The sequence below is a fragment of the Typopeltis vanoorti genome, chromosome 2 (genome assembly GCF_054136105.1).
Source record: "Typopeltis vanoorti isolate ZY-2024b chromosome 2, IOZ_Tvanoo_1.0, whole genome shotgun sequence".
Lineage (NCBI taxonomy): Eukaryota > Metazoa > Arthropoda > Arachnida > Uropygi > Thelyphonidae > Typopeltis > Typopeltis vanoorti.
In genome coordinates this window covers 101,279,520-101,303,794 of record NC_143550.1, presented here as the reverse complement: position 1 = coordinate 101,303,794, position 24,275 = coordinate 101,279,520, and the positions used below count along the sequence as shown (strand labels likewise).

At 35.8% G+C, this 24,275-nt stretch overlaps 1 protein-coding gene across 5 annotated transcripts in view; it reads right to left on the bottom strand.

Moving 5' to 3' along the window:
• Positions 1-24,275, bottom strand: part of LOC150109295 (acyltransferase PGAP2-like) — a 222,977-nt gene that overhangs the window by 176,491 nt on the left and 22,211 nt on the right. For all 5 annotated transcript variants that reach the window (XM_090407069.1, XM_090407099.1, XM_090407088.1 and 2 more), the window contains exons 2-3: positions 23,627-23,879; positions 13,313-13,419 (exon numbers count right to left, since the gene is read on the bottom strand). In XM_090407069.1, coding sequence (XP_090263195.1) covers positions 13,313-13,419; positions 23,627-23,879 — 360 coding nt within the window. The remainder of the gene's footprint in view (positions 1-13,312; positions 13,420-23,626; positions 23,880-24,275) is intronic.

Here is a 24,275-nt window from a genome sequence, read left to right as displayed (position 1 = left end):
TCATAAGGGTTTATCAGCTTGAAAGAATTAACCAATCTCATAGAGATGGTCAGGTTTTTTCATCACATAAGAGGCAAACAAGAGGAGATCCACACTTTAATGTATCATAATGTATATTTTTATGACCCCCATCCAGAGAAGGTTGTAAACCTAAGTACATTAGTACCATGCTAAGGCTTTTTTAATTTTTTTTTATTCTTATTATATTTCTTATTTTTTACATAATCTAGAAACCTTGCACCAGAGAACAAACATGGAAATGGAAATTTTTCGAGCTAGTTCAGACCTCTGGTAAGTTGCTTATAACTCTAACCACTTCAACCCAGCTGAATTTCTAAAAAGTTGATGAATCTAGCATCATTAACTAATCTTAGATTTGCCTATCCACTGCTTCGTGCATATCCAAATGGATTTCAAATTCAGTGAAACTGAGATTACAAATAAAATATTTTTTCATTTAATTCAGAAACATATTCATACATCTGAAAAAATAAACTGTTGGTAGGGAGATAATATAAGTGGATAAAACCTGAATAGACAGGCTTTGGAAAACATTAATGAATATAAGTATTTGAGTATTTTGGTTGAAACGGAATGTAAGTTCAGGAATTATATTTGTAAGACAAGTAGTAAAGCTCAGCTGATTGTAGACTTAATCAAAAGCAATGTTAATGCTAGATAAAAAGTTATGATATACCATTATACAAGACTGTGGTTGAGCCATTATTGAACTATGACCATTAACTTCACTCACCAAAGTTTTTAATAGTTGTTAAGAAAATTTAGGATATTTCAGAGGAAATTGACTAAGCTAGTAAAGGGATTGATCACAAGAATTATAAGAATTGTTCGGTTAGTTGTAATCTAAATATATGTAACCAGAAATAGAGTAGAGATTTACTTGAACTTCATATGTTAGTTATATACAAATGATAGATAGCAGGTGTTTATAACACATGGCTAAACTAGGTTCTACTAAATGCCATATAGTGAAGAAAAAGGATGATGAAGAAAAAAAAGTCACTTAAGGAACAAAGTTGGATAACCAGGAGGAGATTTTCACATAATCTCTCAAGAAATACAGAGAACTGACCTTAGGCTTCTGACCTAATGTCCAGTTCTTACCTTCTCATGGTGCACTCCTTTAGAAGGAGTCTGCCTCAATGTTGAGACAAATGAGGATGAAATTTAGCCAACCAAATTGTATTCTAATTGGCTTAGACTAAAACAACAAAGGTACAACATTATGAGATTTTGTTTTTGTAAAGAAACCAGAATAAGCAGTGAAAAGTCAGCTACTGGAACAAACTCCAACTCATTATCAGCAGAATTCAAAATAAGCACCATCAACATAAGAAATATCACTGGAAAATAAATGGAGCTGTCAGAAAAATTCAAGAAGTGTCATGTGAATATAACTGAAGTCGAGTGAAACAAGGGAGGGGAAGAAACACACAATTAGGTAAGATCATATAGTGATGTGGGCAGACATCATCATGCATATCAAGGATTTAGGCCTAGCATGGCCTGTTCTTCCGGCCTTAGAAGTCATCGTTGAATCGTTTAAGAGGACGTCCAGGTTTTCTTTTTCCTGATGGCTTGTACTTTAAGGCTTGTGTTGGTAATCTTTCTGTTTTCATTCTTTGAATGTGTTCCATCCATTTATGTTTATATTTTTTAATTTTTTCTATTACTGGTTCTCGGTTTAATTCTTTCATAATTTCTTCGTTTCTTTTGTGATCAAATAGGGTATACTTTGCAGTTTTTCTCATAAACTTCATTTCTGCTGTTGTTAATCTTGGTTTGTCTTTTTGTTTTATTGTCCAGATTTCGCTTCCATACATTAAGACTGGTAGGGCTAATGTATTGTATACTTTTAGTCTGGTTTGTTTTGTGCAGTGGACAGACATCAAAATAGGAAATTGGACATTGAGACTTATTTGTGCCTATGGTCCCACAGAAGGATCCACTAAGGAAGAAGTAGAGAAATATTTTGAGTCATGAGAGAAGGAACAGATACAGAAAAAGATTGTTGAAGGTCTAAACAGCAGAGTAGTAAATGATTACCAGATATATATAGCAATGTTTTAGAAAAATATAGAGAAAAGGACAGAGCTAATAACAATAATGATAAGTACATGCTAGATTTCTGTTTGGAAAGTGAACTTATCATCACTAACACAATGTTCCAACATGAAGATGTACATTACAGAGAGAGAGAGAGAGAGAAATAAAAGTGCCATTGACTGTGTTTTTGTTGATAGCAATATCTTTATACTGATTTAGGACGCAAGCGTATACAGGGGATTTGAAACTGGAAGTGGTTATCATATAATTTTGAGCAGGATAAAAGTGCATATCTTATTAAAAATAAAGTGTATAAAAAAGATTACAGAAACAATGGTCAGCTTTCAGAGACAAACTGCTGACTCAAACATAAAAAAAAAATCTAATTCAAGAAAAATTGAACCAATATAAAACTAGGACCCAAATGTTGGAGACTCAGTGGACTAAAGAAAATACTGATTGATTTAGCCAGAGAGGAATGTGGTGAAGGTACCTGCAGAGATATTAAAATCATAACTTCATGGTTGACCCAGGAAATTAAAGAAGCAGTCAAGGAAAAGAAGAAAAGAAAAATTATTAGCAAGTAAGTTTATGTGTTCTGTGACAGTACAGAGAAAAGAAAGCAAAAGAGGTTATCAAATTCACTAAACAAAAGTTGTAGAATGACTGGTAAGAATTATAGAACATAAATATCCTAAACGGTAGCAAAATGATCTGGAAGCTATTGAAGATATCCTAGATGTTTGAATTAATTACTTTGAAAGAATTTTGAATGTAACAACAGGCAGCTACAGAACTATCATAGAAAATATTCCAGAGGGATGTGATCAAGAGTACATGTCAGTAGATGAGGTAGAGAAAAAAAAAAATCCAAAACCTGAAATGTGGAAAGGCAGCTGGAATACATGATGATTGACTGGAAATGCAGAAATATGAAGGGATGAAGTTTTTGCAAGGCTGCACTGCATAATTCGGAAGGTTGAATTATGGATGACTGATGTATATCTCTCATAGTACTCATCTGTAACAAGGGATATAAAACTAAATGTGAGAATTACAGGTCACTAATGAGTACTTACTTCCGGTAAGAAATAGCCAGGCCAAATAGAGGTTGCCAGAAACAGATCTGGATTTTTCAATGATTGAGAAATAGTAGGAAAATAAGGATGTGTATTTAAGTTTTGTAGAGCTTGAAGAGGCATATGACAAGGTGCTAAGAGGAAAAGGGTTCAAAACATAGTAATACAGAACTATGTATGTGAGGCAGGTTCCATGCCAAACATAAAGATGAATAAGCACTTTATTTATCTATACACTGCTTGGAAAGAATGGACACCTAGTGTAAGGAACAAACAGCCGTGTCACCCACCTTAATAAGATGTAGGAGCTCCTTTTGCTGTGATGACTGCAGCAATCCTATGGGGCATACTTTCCCCAATTAAAAATTAATTAAAAACTGATAAAACTGATTTATTTTGCCCTATTATATAGGGGTTTTATTATCCTATATTGTTGGGGGGGGGGGGGGGGACTGCTAGCGAATGCATCCACCTGCACACTGCATGTGTGGGTTTTCAGTAAACTGAGAATGTCAGGGCACCATCAGGTTGGCATGACTGTCTAGGAATGGGGGACTGTTGTTTTCCTTTTCTAAGGTAAACTTGATTCTGGGGTGTTGATTACTTGGAATATGTTAAGAAAATGTGGAGCATATCCAGGCCATGTGGCCAAATGGAGAACATATCATCTATACAGTGTAGCCAGGGAGCAGAGTTTAGATCATTTTCTTTAAAGGTCTCCATGAAGTAGTTGGCCAAGAGTGGAGAATCCATGGCTATGCCCTCTATCTGTTTGTAGAATTTTCCTTGCCAAATGAAATACCCTGAGTTCATGGAAATAGAGCTCGGATGAGGTCTAAGATGTCTTTGAGTGGGACATTAGCAAATAAGAGAGAACATCAAAAGTGACCATTAGTCATAAGTGATCAGTGCATTAGAGTACGAGGCTAATTTTTATGTGAGTGAATCAATGCCATCCACAATGGGATGTAATGGTGCATTTTGTTTATGGATTTTTGGTCCATATATCTGGAGTGGGGGGGGAACTCTAGAGTTATACGGTTTTAGTTTGCGACTTCCACAGGCCAAGAGTTAACATTTTTAAGGAGCCTATGGAGTGCTCTGATCTGTATATTAGTGGGATCACAGTCTATAGGAAATTGGGTAGAACAATCTCGAAGTAAGGAGGCAACTTACCTGTGTAATCTAAATGGTTTAAAACCACAATGGAATTTCCCTTATCGGCTTTCTTAATTACTATTCTGTTGTTTTTAATTTCTTACAGGGCCTTCAAATTCTTTTCTTGAGAAGTTGTTTTTTGGTGGTTTAGCATGAGTGAGTATACACTGGCTACATCCAGTCTGATGTTGCTGGCCATATTTTTGAAAATGCTGAGGATACCTCGTTCTACCTAGATCATTATTTATTCTGCAAAAATTAATTTTAGGTGCTGGTGCATAGTTATGGTCATAAGCAAGTATGCTAATTGTTTCTGGCTTCAGAGTGAAAGATGATAAGTTTACTACTGTGTTAGGAGGTAGATGAGACATGAAACCTAAGTTTTTTATTAGATTTTCATATTTCTTGATCTGCTGGCATCTTTTTTTTGAAATTCTTTGTCTGCTGTTTGAAACTTAGGAAAGGACCATCCAAAGGTCAACATTTAGCTCCTCTTCTAAAGCATGGATAGCTTCACTAGTTTCCATCACGAGAACATGAGTAGCTGAAATCTGTTACCGTAAAAGAGCAAAGCTAGCGTGCCTGTAAATGTGGAGAACCTTTGGTGAAGTAAACCAGTGTTTCAATTTCCCACAATTTGGGATAACATTATTATCCCAGCAGAGTTTTAAAAAGGCTAATCTATTCAGTTGTCTGGATATATTTAACTTCAGCTTGCTGTACTGATGGGACTTGAGTACAATGGAATCTCCATGGATAATAGTAATTCTGCTAGATAGCTATGAGTAAGCAATGTATAAGCCTATTATTTTTCTGGAAATAGTATATATTAAAATATTAACTATAATAACTTTAATTGATAATTTCCTATTTTTGACAACAGTACTCTGATGATTTCAGTGTACTAACACTAGTCAAGTGAGGCAGAAAAAAGGCAACCAAAGTCAGGCCTAGAGTCCTAAATGGCACCCCCTTTAGTGGGCTGAATTGGGTAGTTATGGCAGTTGGGCTGAAGATCTGAGGATTAATGCTTTCTAAATTTGGAGCTGTCGCATGAACACAAATTTGTTGAGGTTTGGAAAGTTTTTCAGGGCTGAGGCAGATTCAAAGAACAGCCTTTCATATTTGTATTTGCTGCGGTGTAATAGAGTGGGCTTCTTTCAGTATATCCTGTGAAGGGTGGCCAAAGCATGGCCGCAAGTCTTAAGTGGCTGTAATGATCGAACTGGATGTACTACTTCAGAAATTCTGATATTGGTTGTCCTGCTTGTTTGGCCATAGTAGGACAGTTTGCAACTACAGGAGACCTGGTAGATACCTGGCAAGTCTAGGGAATGTGGTTGGTCTTTGATGGAGCAGATAAGGGATGCAAATTTTTTGGATGTGTTCAGATCAACACTAACAAAGCTATCTGTGCATTAGAAGAGGAGCTTGCTGCGATGTTGAGTGTCGACCTCTGAATGATCCTTTCCTACATCTCTTATACTTCGGCAGACAAAAATGTTTTCAAAAATAAGAGGTTGACACATCAAGAAATATGAAACCTACTAAAAATACTCAGCTTTCCAGCCTTAACTACCTCCTAACACAGTAGTGAACTCAACATCCTTCACCCAGAAGCTGAAAGCAATCAGCACACTTGCATGCGATGTTGAGTGTCAACCTCTGAATGATCCTTTCCTACATCTCTTATACTATGCACTAGTATAAGAGATGTAGGAAAGGTGCTAGTGCATAACTAGCACCTTTCCTACTGAGGATACCTCATTCCAAGTAGAATGAGGTATCCTCAGCATTCTCAACCATATTGCCAACAACATCAGGCTAGATGTAGCCAGTGTACTCATTCATGCTAAACCACCAAAAAAAAATTCTCAAGAAAAGAATTTGAAGCTCTGCAAGAAATTAAAAACAACAACAGAACAGTAATTACAAAAGCGGATAAGAGAAACACCATTTTGGTTTTAAAACATTTAGATTACACAGGTAAGTTTGCCTCCTTACTTCGAGATTGTTCTACCTAATTTCCTATAGACTATGATCCCACCAATACACAGATCAGAGCACTCCATAGGCTCCTTAAAATTGTTACTTCTTGGCCTGTGGCAGTCACAAACAAACTAAAACCATATAACTCTAGCCTCCCCCCCCCACAATATATGGACTGTCAAGAATCTATAAACAAAATATGCCATTACGTTCCATTGTGGATGGCAATGATTCACCCACATACAGATTAGTCAAACATTTAGCCAAAGTGCTCACACAATATACTGGCAACACACCTTCATACATAAAAAACTCAGTACACTTTAAAGCCAGTATAGAAAACCTCACATCCCAACACACCAACACAATGGTCAGTTTTGATCTCCTCTTCTTCTTCATCTATGCGTTATTCCCGCTTCCTATGCAGGGTCCGCGTGTCACTTTTAGATGCGACTTCTTGTTAGTACTACTCCCAACCGACCCATCGCCTGGTCTGCCGCTGGGGGAGGGGGGGGATATATTTTTGACTGTAGAGGCGTATGTTCACGGGGGCCGGTTTGCCTGTTTGCGGGATGAAAAACACCAGATAAACTGGCAGGAAAAACCCTACTGACCGTGCCCAAGACCGGCTAATTTGGCTATGCCTGAGGAAGATCCTCAAATTATTCACGTCTACAACGGGAATCGAACCAGGGACACTCCTTCCCAAGGCATATGGTTGCGAAGCGCAAAGCCACTAGGCTAACCGCGCAGTCAATGGTCAGTTTTGATGTTTCTCCTTTATTCACTAATGTTCCACTCAAATAGACCTCATCCAAGCCATATTTTCTCCTGATGTCTCAGCACTAAGTTCACCATGAATTCTGGCTATTTCATTTGGCAAGGAAAATTCTACAAACAGATAGAGGGTACAGCCATTAGTTCTCCACCCCCAGTTAGGGTGGAGAACTCATGGCTGTACCCTCTATCTTCATGGAGACCTTTGAAGGAAAAAAAAAAAAAAAAACCTATAACTCTTCCCCACAAAAACCCACTGTCTGGCTATGTAAATGATGTCTTCATTTGGCCACATGGCTTAGATCAACTCCACATTTTCTTAACACCTAAACAACCAACACTCCAGGATCCAGTTACCTCAGAAAAGGAAAACAAGTTTCCCATTCCTAGCTACACTGATTACATCTCTGCCTGATAGATCCCTTGCATTCTCCATTTACAGAAAACTCACACATACAGGTAGATGCATTCACTAATAGTCACATCATCCACCCTCCCAACATGGGATTTAAAAATTCTATATAACAGGGCAAAATTAATCAGTTCTAATACCAATGCCCTAACTACTGAACTTGACCATATTCTCAACACTTTCTTAGCTAATGGCTACAATCCTAAAAAAAAAATCCAAAAAAACATCAAAACCCCCTTCCCTCACCCATCAGAGCATATTACTCAAGATCTATCACCATTCCATGTATCCTGAGTACACCCAAAAAACTGACAAAATCCAAGGGAATACAAAACCACTTACAGACTATGTGAAAAATTGGCAAATCCTTATCTGCTCCACCAAAGCCCAGCGACATTCCCATGATCTACCAGGTCCCCTGAAATTGCAAACTGTCCTACTATGGCCAAATAGGAAGGAGAGCCAATATCAGAATTTCTGAACACAAGTACTACATCCAGTTCCACTATTACAGCCAGTCAGGACTTGCTGACCATGCTTTAGCCACCCACCACAGGATATGCTGAAAGAAGCCTATTCCTTGAATTTGCCTCAGCTCTGAAAAAGTTTCCAAACCTCAACAAATTTGGGTAACACTCATCCTCAGATCTTCAACCCAATGGCTAAGACCATCCAATCTAGCCCACTAGGGCACATTTAGGACTCTAGGCCCACTTGCCCAGTGTTAGTGCCTGATGCACATATCATCATTTTTGTGATCCTTGATGATTTCAAATTAACACTACTGAAATATAGGAAAATATTAATTAGAGTTATTATAGTTAACATTTATTATTATTATTATTATTGTTCCGGGCAACTCCAAGGAGTCGACAGACTCATCGAGGGAGGCCCTAACATCATGTCAAGAACAACTATTCGACATTGACACAGTATCTATCATACCTTGCCTTGAACTCATTCACGGTCGTAGCACCCACAACAGACTCTGGAAGCTTATTCCACTCATTCACCACTCTCCAAGTAAAAAACCTAGCTCTAACTCCCTTGTCAACCACGCTCTTGCTCAGCTTCCATGCATGGTCCCTAGTCATCCCACCACCAGTCATACTTTCAAAAATATCTTCTGGATCAATCTTATAGAAACCCTTCAGTAATTTGAATGTCTCAATCATATCCCCCCTCCTTCGCCTATCGTCCAATCTCTGCAACCCACAAATCTTCAACCTATTCTCATAAGGTTCATTCCACAGACCTTCTATCATCTTGGTCATTCGTCTCTGGATCCTCTCCACCTCCCCCCCCATCACGAAGAAACCCTGGTACCCATAACTGGGCACAGTAGTCCAGATGGGGTCTTATCAAGGCTCGATACAGAGGAACAACAACTTGTTTGTCTCTGCATGTTAAAGTATTTTTCAGAAGCCAAGTGATTTGATGAGCTGATTTAGTCACTTTTGCAATGTGCCCCCTAAACTTCAATTCCCTATCCACCAACACTCCGAAATCCCTGGCCTCATCAATCTCCTGGAGTACGGTTCCATCAATGCGATATACTGCTGCTATTCTTTTCACCCCAAAGTACATAACCTTACACTTTGCCACATTAAATTGACATCCATTTTTCCTAGCCCAGTCCTCCAAACTATCCAAATCATCCTGTGCACTCACAATTGCTCTACCCAACTTTGCATCATCAGCAAACAAGTGAACACTTCCTCTCAAATCCTTTCCTATATCATTGACGAACAAATTGAAAAGCAGTGGTCCAAGAACAGAGCCCTGCGGTACACCACTAGTCACAAGCCGTCTTTTAGACTCCACTCCTGCATAAACCACTCTCTGGTATCTCTCCTTCAACCACCCTCCTATCCATCTCACCAACCCTATATCTATCCCCATCTGCTCCAGTTTACTGATTAGGGTTCCATGTGGTATCCTGTCAAAGGCCTTGGCAAGGTCCAGTAGTATCACTGTAAACCCATTACCCCTATCCAGTTCAACCGTCACTGTGTTATAAAATGTGAGCAAGTTACTGAGGCATGATCTACCCTTCACAAAACCATGTTGTCCCTCATACAATATCCCATTTTCATCTATCCAATCCTGTATTCTTTTCTTAACTAATTTCTCTAAGACCTTGACAATGATTCCTGATATGCAAATCGGTCGGTAATTTACAACAGCAGCCTTGGAACCACCTTTATGCAGTGGAACTATTTTCCCCTCTTTCCACCCCCTTGGGACTAACCCAGACCCGAGACTCAAATTAAACAAAATGGTCAAGGGTACTGACAATTCTTTAGCTGCTTCTCATACGACACGAGCTGGTATACCATCCAATCCCACGGATGTATTGACATTGAGGTTATGCAATAGACTACTCACCTCCACTTCATTCACCACAATTCCCGTATAATCTACTGGTTTATTCATTTCTGCAATGTCACCACCTGGATGATATATACTTGCAAAGTGCTCACTCAGTAACTCAACTATATCAACTGATTCAGTTACCTCCCTACCATCGGCATTCTTTAAAATCATTCTGCCATGTACAGTTTTCCTTTTACTTGCTACATATCTAAAAAACTGTTTAGGATTCTCTTTAGCCTGCATGGCCAATGTTCTTTTGTAATCCTTTTTTGCTTTTCTTACCACACTCGTTACCCTTCTGGCCTGCGCTTTATACCGTTCATGTGCCTGCCGGTCACCTTTCTCCTTAAATTCCCTCCATAGTTGTTTCTTTTTTTGCAGCTCAAGCTTAATGGTGTTATTCATCCATTTAACTCCTACTTGATTTATTATTTGGACTCTAAGTATACAGTCAGCCATTGCTTCACGCAAACACTTCTTAACTGCCTCCCATGCACTATCAACTTCTAGTCCTTGCAGTTGTACATGCCATGGCACTGAACCAATCAAACTCCTAAGCTTGTTATACTTTCCAGCCCGATAATTCCACATGTACACTGTCTTAATTGAAAATTCCACACCTTTAGCCACCTCCCGAGTCAAGACCCTATGATCACTCTCACCAATTGGTGGCAATGTGGTCATATTTGTTATAGCCAAATCCTCAGATGTAATTACTAGGTCAAGTACTCTCTGACCCCTAGTATTTTCCATTACATGCTGTCGTAGATAGTTATCCCTTAATAACCGCATAAAATCCAATTCCTTCCTCCCGTGTGTCCTCTCCTCACTCCAATCAATGCGACCATAGTTGAAATCTCCCATAATAATTACCCTCCTTCCACTCATTTCTTCTATTTGCTTGTGCATACTGTCACCACCATCTTTTCCATCACCTGGTCTATAGCAGCACCCAATTGTATATTTAGTTCTGCTAGCCACAATCTCACACCAAATGGCCTCAAATGGGCTATTTTTCTCTATCCTGCAATTCAAATTCTATTCTCCTTGGCTGTAGTTCATCAGTTATCAACAATACTCCTCCCCCCATTTTATTCTCCCTGTCAATCCTGAACACACTATACCCATCACATTCAATCCCACTAGCTATATCATCTACAGTCAGCCATGATTCACTAATACCAATAACCTGTGGTCTGGACGTGCCAACCATGGCCAAAAACTCTTCCTTCTTGTTCCTAATACTCCTAGCATTAGTGTACATGAATTTAAGACCCCCCCATTAGCCCCAACCCTACCTTGATGCCTTATATTAACTATCCCACTCTGATTTGTTGTCCTTATTCGCTCGGGCATATTATATTCATTCATACATTCAACTGCCTCCCTAAGGACTGTATATCTACCTCCCCCCCTTAATAAATCTAGTTTCCCTGAATTTACACATCCATTACATTCAGCAACACTTTCTCAAGTCTCCTTACACCATAACCATTCAAATGCAAGCCATCTATCTTATATAGATCCTTTCGCCCATCGAACTCACTCCACACATCCACAAATTCCACACCACTCGTCATACATAACCCACACATAAAGTCATTCGCAATTATGGCCCTCCTTTTAAACATTTCACTGTCATACCATGGCAAAAGACTAATCATTCTAACTCTCTCTCTTTTCTTTTGCTACCTCAAACAATTCATTCAGGTCTTCTATCATTTCCATTTTATCTCTTTTCATATCATTCGTACCTGCCACAACAATCATTTCTTTCATCCTTTCCTTTTGCTCTCTAATAGACTCAGTTACATCCTTTATGGTCGCACCAGGTTGGTACGATTTTGTCAAATCCTCTACTAACACACCTCATACTAATGAGTCTCCATACAGCACTCTATCCTTCATTTTGTTCATGTTCACACTCATACGCCTATTTTTCCTGTCATACTTTTTATTATTGGTTGGTTCATTCAGTCGATTTTTGCTCATACGCTCTAGTTGCCCTTTGTATCGCACATTCAACAACGCGATCTCACTCATTGCATCTATCTCATCTCTTTTATTCTCTGTAAAACCATTAATACTATCATTCACACTTTCTATATTCACACTCTCACAATTCTCTGGTACAACCTCGCCGTTTCTTGTCATATCCCTATTTTCTTCATTCTGAAGTTTGACAAAAATATCACACTCATGATCCAAAATACACTTCAATTCCTCATTCTCCCTACATTTTCTACACACATTCCCTCCTTTATTATCATCTAACCACACTCTGACCGCACTCTGCAAAGCGTACATTTCGCAGATAGTACACTGAATCATCTCCTTTACATTACCGTTCTTGAAAGAAGATGGCGAACCATCATTACTGGCCGCCATTTTCCTTCGTACTGGAGCCATACTTACTAGTAATGTATTTTATCAAATTATAATTTATAAACACCAAAAACACACAAACAGACACCACACTAAGATACACAAGGCAAACAAAACTACGCAATATTAAAGTAAATTTATCAACGATAACTGAAAATAATGCTTATCTTATACGGAGCTTTCACGAACGCTACACACTACGAATCCCTCTAGCGGCGACTTCCCGCCATAGATTATGTTATAAAATACTTTAGTACACTAACTACACTAATAAAACTACAATAATATACTAAAATTACACACTAAAATTACACAATTAAATCTAACAAAATATTAATAAATCAACAAAAATCACAAATCTTTCAGGAGCTCTCCGACAATACGTCCTTTCACCATCTAACCTCGACACCATTTAAGTATACGTTATTTCCTGAAAAATAATGGTTATGTTATGAGTTACCAATGTATAAGTCTATCTACCAGATTGAAGAAGACAAGGGCTAGAACAAGAGGGCATTCCTAGAAGTTGCACAAGAAGAGCACAAACAAGGAGCAAGTTTTTTCCTTGGTAATGGTAGGAGGTTTGAATGCACTGTCTGAGTGAGTCTGAATGCACTGCCTGAATACAGAAATTGTGCAGCAGCTTAAGGTTTAGGTTGATATGCATTGTGTCTGATGGTGAGGATCTTCCATGATAAATCTCGACTCCATGATAGATGGAGGATAACATTCTCTCCATCCTTTCCTTTCTTTCACAGATTACTCAGTTATCTGCTCTCACAATTATTTAACTCTTTATCACAATGGACAAACCTGTTCTCACATAACTACATTAGAGGAACTTAGCTCATTAACAGATAAATATTATACACACATGTGCATATTAAAATATATCCCAATTTTGCTAAATATTTTCTTTTTTAAAATCATTTTTTATTGGAAATGCTTAAATCTGTCATAAAAATTATAATAAAATTAAGCAACCTCCCCAGAAATGAGTAGAAAATCCATGTAGAAATATTTTTGGAAAACTGGCATATTTTAACCATTACACAGAATGCATACATACCATTTCAGTTAAACGATGTCTAGATTTGCAGCGGGGTAAAAGACAGGAGAGCAACATATTTAATAAAGCACCACACATGAACATCACGAACAGTTTCTGATGTGCAGCTGAAATAATTGTTTTAATACATTATAAGCATTACGTAACAAGTTTATATAGGTATTTATAATAAGCACCACTAAGACACAATTTACTGCACAAAGTATTAGCTGGTAAACTTATTTTGGAGAAACAAAGTTCCTACAAAAAATAAATATTTAAGTTCATTATCAAAGTGTCAAGACATGAAGTAAAATTCATTTGAAATTCATTCAAAAAATAAAATAAAATAAAAAAATTAATTCATGTTTTGCATTAAAATTAGAAAATAAAAGGAAAGAGAAACCTAACCAAGAAAATGGAAAACAGAACACAAAGGAAATGAGAGGAAATCTTAATTGACAGAGAACACAAAGGATTAGCAGAAATCATACATAAAGCAACCAAAATCGGCGGTCTGGTTGGCCAAATGGTTAGCGTATCCACTCTCCAGCCAAAAGGCTGTGGGTTCAAATCCAAGCGTGGGCATGGATGTTTGTGATTGTCTGTGAAAATACTAGTGGTGGTGGGCAGAAGATGCCGTTGGTGTTGTTGCAGTTCATTGTAGTTGGTGGAATGAGTGGTGGAGACAGAGTTGTAGAGTAGGTGCCCTCCCTCAATGAGTCTTTGGACTCCCTGGAGGTGTCACGTAATAATAAAGGACCTCCCAGATGAGTCTTTGACTCCATGAGGTCTTGTGGGGTAATAATAATAATAAAAAAAATGGCAACATGAAAGTGCAATTGCAAACAATAGAAGACATTATTGATAAAGAAAGAAGAGAACTAGAATAGTATATTATAAAAATGAAAATCCAAAATTCATGTTTAAATTTCAAAATGTTAAGTTAACTTCCCTTACTTGAAATCTTCATAGTGAACTAAATACATACACAGTCTGTACCATTAAATTGAAAAATAATATGAAAATGCAAGCAGTCAGTGCATTTTATAATTGGTCACATTTAATTAGAAGGGGGGGGGGGGTGATTGGCACAGCTGATGTCAACAAGTCAGTTGTGACAAATATCTATCCCTAAGCTGACTAATATAAGCTAGCTGTTCATTACTTATGTCTTATCCTTCTTTCTAATTGGAGATAACCAATTAGAAAGTTGACTTACTGCTGAAGTTTTAAGATTATTTTTGATTTTAATAATACAGACCATGCATATTATTTCAAGTAAGTGATATTATTAAGCTAATGTAACATTTGGAAATTTAAATGTTTTATATTTTCATTTATAATTTCATAATCTTCCAGTCCTTTCTTTATCGATAATGTCTTCTATTAACATATGATCTGTATGTGTTCATGTTATCATTCTGTGTGCATTAACTGCATCCAGAAAATCTATGTGAACATTATACTAGTATAAAACATAACACAATTTGGTGTATTTGTAAACTGATTGCACCATTTATGTTATACTATCAATCAACTGTACCAGTTATGCTATTTCCCTGCTTTGTTCTATATATTCAACCTTTTAGTCACAGTCAAATCATGTAGATTTAAGATATAACAATATTTATATATAATTTTATTTCAGTTGGTTAGAAGGTTTCAAGTTTGTATCCATGATGGCACATTGACTTCAAAATTAGTATGTCGTGTTTAATTAAAGAATGGAGCTCAAGTTTATCAAATATAAAAATATTTACTGCAAACAAATCTAGTAATTCTCTTTATATAGCAAATATAGTAATTCTCTTTGTCTCTCGAAGGAGATCTGACATTTATATTCTTTATATCTAACTCTTAAATTCTAATTAAATACAGAAGACAACTAATATGGCCATTCCAGAATTTCATAATATACAAAGAAAATATATACATCTTTCACTCTGACTTGCAGTTATATTAAATTCTGAGAAATAACATCAAGTACTATACAAAACAAAGATATAGCATTCAACTAAAAGTTATGTGGTTTCTCTTGACTATACAGGAACTTTCTGTCCTTTTCATTTTTCTTTTTTTTATTGTTTGTACTCCTTCATTCACCAAAGATACAGCATTCAACTACAAGTTCTGTGGTTTTGTCTTGCCTATACAGGAACTTTCTGTCCTTTTCATCTTTCTTTATTTTATTGTTTGTACTCCTTCATTCATTCTATCATCTCAAAAATTCTTTAGAATATAATAAAACTCACTCGACTAATATACTTTCATATGTATTCTTCTAGTTTCCTTAATACATCTTTCCTTCATTGTGCTGAAGTAGGCATGAAGATAATCACTCTGGCAATAGGAGCACATTTAACTGAACACTTCTAAAAGCACTTCCAATCAAAAGAACTACAGATTTCATCTTGCTCCTTGGAACAATATCACTTGCTTTTCATTAAGCATATAACATTTTCACTAATCTATGGGAGGTTTGACACATGATACTAGACTTCATTAATTTCACAGTTCCTCATTGGAGAGTAGATAAAGATGGATATAAAAACTTTTCCGAGTTCACAGAACTTAGCTCAACAGTTTATTTTGCCTTTCTGGCTTCCCATCCTTGCTTGCCTATGCATTTGCTAGTATTCTTATTATCCAGTGTTCCATTACTGGCTGCCATTACTACAACACTTGAACATTGTAATAGTATATGGTATAAAACTACTATAAACAAATACACAATAATATAATACATGCAAAGCTACTTTATGTAAATCTCTAAGGCTTACAACATATGATAAGTTTACTACTCATTTAAGTCTCCTTTAGTATTGCCACCGCTTAACTACGTAGCAGCATCCAGTAATACTAAGTGTACAATTGCATTTCGAAATGCGAAAAAATATATGTATATATTTTTACATTGTCTTATAAACAAGATTTAAACATTATTTATGAAATTTTTACTCTCTCTCTCTCTCTCTCTCTCTCTCTCTCTCTCTCTCTATATATATATATATATATATATATATATATATATATATTACACACATACACACCCAAAATACTGTAAAAAACCCATAAGTAAAACAATTATGTGAGATTTTTCACAGGAAGATGGTTTGATGCAAAACCAGATGAAAGGGGTACATACTATCTCCACCATTATTCATAATCTATATGAATCACATGAAGGAAGATGGCATTAGGCCCAATAACAAAGTTAATCTCTGCTGTTTACTTTACTAAATAATTCTAGTTTAAATCTGCAGATTCCTTAACTAACCAAATAATTGCTGTGACAAAATTTAGCATGAAAATCAGCAATAATAAACACCCTGAAAATAGGCAGAAGCTGAAAACATTGGCTGTATTCTGAATGGGAAACCTATAGTACTAATAAAATATTCCAGCTTTTATGCACAATTTTTATAGTGAAGATGGCAAATGAAATATGGAAATAACAGAATAAGCAAAGCTGGTGAAGACTCATATGAATAAATTTATATGGAATAAGAATGAAATTAGTCAAAACACTAAACTAGCTATATATAAGACAGTGTTCAAACCGATTTTAATTAAGAGATTTGACAGGTGAATTAAAAATAAAATAGTTCATCATAGATTAGAGACCACAGACAAATATGAACATTCTAAGAAAAATTAGGGGAGTGAACAGATGGCATCACTGGCAGAATTATATTAAAAATGAGGATATTAGGAAAGAACCTAATAGTAGCAAAGCTAATCTCAAGTGGTATGATAAATTAACCAGTAATAAATTCACTTTGGATGGAACTTAAATAAGATTTCATGTTTAAATAGTACAGAGAAATTCAAAGAAAAGAAACTATCCACTTTAACACACTAAATTACCAGAATATCAGCATACCAATCAAAAAGAGCTGATGGCAGACTACAAGACAATAGCCTGGCAAGAAGATTACTAAACTAGTTAATATCGAATGCTTTGAAAATAACTAAATAAGTTTTTCTAAATCTTCCATTGCTTGTGTCCAAAAATAAACAATTTCGGCTATGAGATATGGTGTGGAATGAAATCATATTAGTGATTTATATTTGGAATCCATACTGGCAACCACTAATTAATTGGTGAGCTTTGATAATGAAAAAGTTGGCTGTAAATGGGAGTCTGACAGCTGACTTTGTCTCTTACTTGGGGGGGGGGGGGACCGTTGGATAAAGGCTTGCTTCCATGGTGCTGGGTAGATGCGCTGAGTATGAAAGGTTCTATAGTCAAGCAGAATAGATGCAAATTCAGAACAGAGGTCTTCAGCATAACAGGAAGGATGCCATATGAACTAGGAGACTTGTTAGTATCTAGATCAAGGATATTTTGTTATCTTTCTGGTAAAAGATAAGAGGCATACGCCAAGTTGTTCATGATATAGTGGGAGTGCTTTTCCTTGTTTCATCTAAATAAAAGTAGGAAGGAAAGACAAGACAAGAGTTAAGAATTATCTTTAGGTAACATTACCATAGCATCTGCATGTCTAAAGAGGCAGAAACATGGAAGAGCAGAAGTTGCAACCAGCAGCCTTAGCAAGGAACCAGAAGGCCTTAATGGCATTTGAATAGGATGCAAATTTTCTGTATTTCACAGTATTTCAGAATCTGATAAGTTTTTTGTCTTGTTTTTATAAACAGATGTGGGCAATAGTGTGGGGTGAATGCTAATTAGCAAATCTACAGTTTTTAACTTGAGCAATTTAGGATATGTTGAATTTTTATCTTGGAATGCTTTGGCATACGTGTGAAATCCAGGCATTAGATACTAGTCAGGGTATGGTGTGGAAAAGACAATGAAGGTCCTCAAGTCTAGGAAGGATTATTTCAGTTACAGGAGAGAAGAAACCATATTAAATATGAAAAGGAAGAGCAGAAATTAGAGGTCATTCCATTTGGAACTGTTGATGTATCCAAGGATGAAGGACTAAGATTGGCTATGTGAAGGTTGATCTGTCGAAAAGGGAATGTAGTCAGTGTTGCTACTTAATATCTACAGTGTATTTGGGGCAGGAAAGCTGATTAATAAAAGTTCTGGCTATTGAGAAAAAGACGAAGATTAACTGGCATTCTGGTTGGAAGATGGACAATTTGTATCAGAGACCAACAATCAAATATATAGCATCCCTTTCATTTGATCTGTGAAGTTATCAGAGAATAGGAAGCAAGTTTGAAGGAATAGTGAACTCTTCAATAAAGATAACTGTTTGGATAATTAAACTGCTAAGGGATTACAGATAGCTACTGGTGTTTTTTGCGCACTGCCCATTCAAAGTCTTTATACAGAAGCAAATGAACATGCTCCGTTGCTTCGACAGAAACAGTTGTCTCTTAACTATACCCTAAAAATAAAGTCCCTTCCAGATCATCCAACATGGACTAGCATTATTTTCTCTACATTTAAAAGCTCAATATTACATGTCAGATTGCGTTATGCTCCTTCAGTGTATGTGCAAGAGATTATGTTGAAGTTAACAGCACTGAACAGTATAGCACTCCTCTGTGGTAGGGTTTTACACTTCATTCTGCAATCTCACTCTGTCAACTACGAGTCTCATACTCCATCTGCCCACCTGCAATTTTTAATGCACACAGAGCAGCCCACTCTGAACAGAGACCTGTGTTTTTCCTATCCTTAATATCTCCTATCAGATCCCAGATGAATGTAGTACTTATGATTTATACATGTATGATTAATACAGATTCAATTAGTTCCTTACAGGTCATCTTCCCTCTTTTGCACAATCCTCATCCAATGCTTTGCAAGGTTCTACAACTGTTGTATAAACTAAACACTCTTAATTTTGATGTTCAGTTGTGTTAGATTCCCAACCACATTGGAATTGAGGGAAATAAGACTGCATCTGCAGTCTTATTTATTTCCCTCAATTCCAATGTGCTACTAAATGTTCATACTTTTTTCTACATACTGTTTGAAAGTCCCATACACAGAGCATTATAAGATCAAAGCTAATTATCCAATGGCAGTTATCATGGCAGGAGATTAAGACTGAAATTAAGCATTTGCAGTCAATGTAGAAACAGGAGAGAGGAAGCTGTTCATGCTAGGCTCTGCATAGGTCACAGTCATCTTACACATTCTTATTTACTGAGGGCTGATGACTCACCTATACATTGCATTTAAAAAATGCAATGCATGTCTAATCATTTTTGTCATATCCTGGTATAGTGGCAGTACTACACATGATAGGAATGAAATTTTCACTAATCTGGCTAAGCCATATATGCTCAGGCAGATTTATAAGACTCGGACAAAAATTTATACAAACATGAAGTCGGAGTCTGATAAATCTATTATATTATATTTATAATAATAAATTTATTATTGTAAAATATAATTTTACAGTAATAAATTTATACAAACATATCTGATTGTGAATTTTATTTGCATAAACAATGAATTGCATATTTTATTTAAAATTTGTTTTTTTGTACATTTTATTTACTATTTTATCTTACCTTGTGTACTGCTGCAACCTTTGATCTGGCACACTATGATCTTTGCACCAATAAACCATAAATAAATCGACCACCAATCATACATATTAAATAATTTGTCTACATCTTCTACCAAGGTGGTCACTGTCACAATCACCTTCCATTAGATTCACCCTTCTATAATTATTATTCTTCATGCTTGCCACAGAGCAATAATTCCCTTAGAATCTCTCAACTCTAAGCCAATTTCCTCTCATACTGTGCCTTTTTCTTTCCTTATCATTCATGTCACTTCTATAGCCAGCATTTCATACTCTTTATCCATCTGGTCATTGCCTGCTACCTTATATCTTCTCAACAACGTTTTCCATCTGCTCACCTAATTTTGCTGTTCATTCATTTTATATCTGGGTCAGATGTGTCCTAAATAATTTGTCTTAACTTTTTTTTTTCCTAACAGATCCAACATCCCATAGTACTGAAGTAAGTAAGTTAAGACACTTCCTAGTGTCACTTGTCGTACAGTTCTGCACATCTCTGACAGAAAAAACTTCACCATACTCAGCCACCTTTCTCTTATCATCTGATGGCTGTTGTTAAACTTGGCTGTGACAATCATTTAAATCCTGTCGACTGTGCGGTTTATTTAAATCCTGTCAATTGGATCATTTATTTAAATCCTTTTTTTTTTATCCCGTTAGAACTAGACATTTCAGGCATCCAAAAACCAGTGCAGTAGTCTTACACTGGACAGTGAAATATATCTCTCACGTAAAGACAAATTACAAAATATTCATGGCAATGGCAGGATTCTAACCCTTGGTCTGTTGGCTTAATATGATTATGGTTTTACTAATTTATGAGGCCACTTGATTGATAAATCAGAAACTGATTCATGTTGATTATATCCATAAAATATGCAACATTTATAAAAGATTTAGAAATAACATCAGAGGAAATTAATAGCAATGAGTGGATGTAGATATGAAGAGAACTCACATTAATGAAGAAGGTAATCAAAATTAAACACTTGCCTTGAATGGTATGGTATCATATTTTCATGCACAAATGCATAAGGATTAAAGAACATAAATAGAGATTAATTAATATGATATTAATTAATACGACATTCCTGGTATAATCATATGTGAAACTATTACAGGCAATACTTGGGGGGTGGGGAAGAGAATCTTTGATTATAGAAGAAAATCAAAGATTCTGTCCACCTTCCCCTCAAGTAGATTCACAAACATTTTACTATGAATAATATTCACAAAGTTCATCAAGAAACTTACATGCTACATTATCAGCTCTTATTTGCTCTCAGTCAATATCTTCATTAATAATACTAATTAACCTTTTTCCAGCACAGAAAATATAAGCCAACCAAACTCTCCTGACTTATTAATTTAAATTAAAAACAACACAAAATTTTAGCCTTATTGTTTTTAGGATTTCAAGGTTAACCACAACTGACATATAAATGATACAGAATGCTGAATACATTCTGTATCATCTCCATCTTTCAAAATTTAGCAATGAATGATATTTACTGAAACAGGATTAGACATAAAACAATGCAACATCACACATATCTGCTCTCCCCCCCCTTTTCTTCTCTTCAAATGCCAAAAATGTTTTTGGTGGAAGAAGAAACATGATTGGGAAGTGTTTTCCTTTCACTATGAGAAGTTATTTGCCAGGTGATGCACATTTCATTTTAGTGGCCACTCTCAGCATATGGCAGTTTTGAAAAATTCCTCTTATGACGGTCAGTTGACTATCTACAGCTATTAGGTTTTTCCCTATTTTACTTTGTACAGTGTTCTGAGAACATAGAACTGTTATGTGCAGGAGGTGGAAACAAAACTTTCTGTATACAGTTTAGGGCCTTACCAAACATTCAGCAGAACTACTCATCATATTCATATTGTAATTGATTACAGAATGGGATTTCATTATTGGCTGACTCTCTTTCCTGATGATTTCATATTGCAATTTCCATGACTTGTGGTCATTATGCACTTCCTGCTATTTTTACTATATCCCTGGGAAGACAAGGACCATATGACACATCGACTTGTACATTTCTTCTGCTATATATAAAAAGTAAAACTATTTCCTCCATATAGCATATAATGACAAAGAAGTGCTTGAGTTTAACAGATAAGCTTAGGTGTTGAATATCATTCATGACTTACTTTTTAATGGTATTAAAAACACCAAACGAACTATTTGATAAAAGAGATATTTTATTAACTTGCTTATATTTTGGTAAACACATCATCAACAAAACGTAACCACACTAGGGGCTTGTATGTAGCTGTTGTAAGTAGTTTTGTAAGTACAAAATATTTAACACAGCTACATACAAGTCCCTAGTGTAGTTATGCTTTGTTAATGACATGCCATTTGGCCCATGGACAAAACACTTTGGATGGTTTTTGTCACTTATCTAAATAGTCAACATCCCAAAATCCACTTCATAGTAGAAAAGGATCTAATAACTGTTTACCTTTTCTTGACACATTAGTCACCCACCACCTTTCAGATGGATCACTATCTTTTTCCATTTACACAAAACCAACACATACAGGAAGATACCTACATAAATAATCACATCATTATCATTAAGCCTAACAGTATGGTATTTTATAACCACTTACACAGAACAGATGGTTCTGGCTCTGTCCACAGAACTCGAATATCTGTGCTATACTTTCTTGGCCAACAGCTACAATTCCTACAAAAACAGATAAAATACTATACAGCCCCATTACTTTCCCCCTCCTCTAATACACATGAACACAATATTACCATTCCTATTCCCTTTGTCAGAGGTACATCAGAAAAGATAGCCAAAGTACTAATGAAACATCACCATTGCACTGCATTTAAAACTCACATTAATTTGACAATGCTTATCCACTCTCTTAAGGATAAACTTCACCCTCTAGCATACCCTGGAATGTATGATGTTCCATGTGACTTGGACTACTATGGGAAGACAGGAAGATCTGTTAACATCTGCCTGGAAGAACATAAAAAATGCGTTCACTACCATTATTATGGCAAGTCAGGACTAGCAGACCATGCTTTGGACCGCCCTTCACACAGGATTAGATGAAAGAAAATGAATGTGCTATTTAGAAGTCGTTACAGATCCGAAAAATTTTGAGTCAGCCATGACTATGAAGAACTCTCCTAACCTGAATGAATATGGTTGCATTAATTTGCCAAAAATTTGGGAGACGGTTATTTTAAGAGCAACTCCGACATAGCTGTAATACTTTTGTTTTTACAACATTAGAGGGCACCAAAGTAAGACATTAGATCTTTTGTCTGCTACAGTTGTATCGTTTCAATTACTATCACGCATACATTTGTGTTGTGCTCTGATGATGCTGATTTGAAATTCAGCAAAATATAAGTTAATAAAACATCTCTTTTATAAGATAGTTCATTTGGTGTTAATACCGTTAAAAAAATAAGTCATAAAAGAAATGCTTGAGTTTAACAGAAATATATTCATAAGAGATGTCACCACATTCCTGCAAAATTCAAATACCAGCAGAGATTTTATAAATGCAAAAATGCACTGGAGAATACTTAAGGATACCAGGTTTAAACTGCTGGTGATAACTCAAGTTTAGGAGTGAAAAGGCTAAAATACTCCATTAATAATACTTTAGTTTTCCATGCATCACAGAAATCCACCTACTTCCACTATCTATCTATCTATCTATTTTCAACCTGTCTCATACCCAACAATACAATTATTAAAACAATTGTATTAATGTTAACATAGTTTTTAAAGATTTTCTATAAGCTCTTAAAACTAAGAAATTTACTCACAAAAATTTTCTGTGGACGATATATAAGTGAGTCCTATAAGACATGTAATTTCCACTATGTGAAAAATGGACATGAGAGTTGCAATCCACTGCCACAATGGATTCAGAATTAAGAGATTGCTATAGTACATCTGGTACATAGTGGCAACCAAAAATCGAGGTGCAGCATGCAAAGCAATTCCAATATGCCACACATAACGTTGTGGGGTGTAGATTCCAATAGCAGAGCTTATTGATGGCAAGAGATTTCTTACCTGAAAACAGAAATATGAACAAATCATGAAGAATAACAGAATTTAAAATTAACTTAAAGAAATAAAAAGGTTCTCAAATGTAACACTTCCTTTAGCTCAGAAATATTTATTTTTTAATTTTAATATAGGATAATTTTTTTTTTTTAATTTGAACATGAGATTACTTACAAAAACAAACAAAATAAATAAGTTGTGGTTTACTTTTAAATATAATATGATGTAATTACTCAAATAAAGAGCCAAAAGGTTTTCAGTTCGACAATGTAAAATTACATAAGCAAAGTGGATATTAGATCCATCATTATTTCAAAACCAAATATAGAAACTACGAAAGTTTCGTAAGTCGACCAGAGAGTTTGTGGGAACTTTGTTCAAGTAATTTTACATTGTCAAACT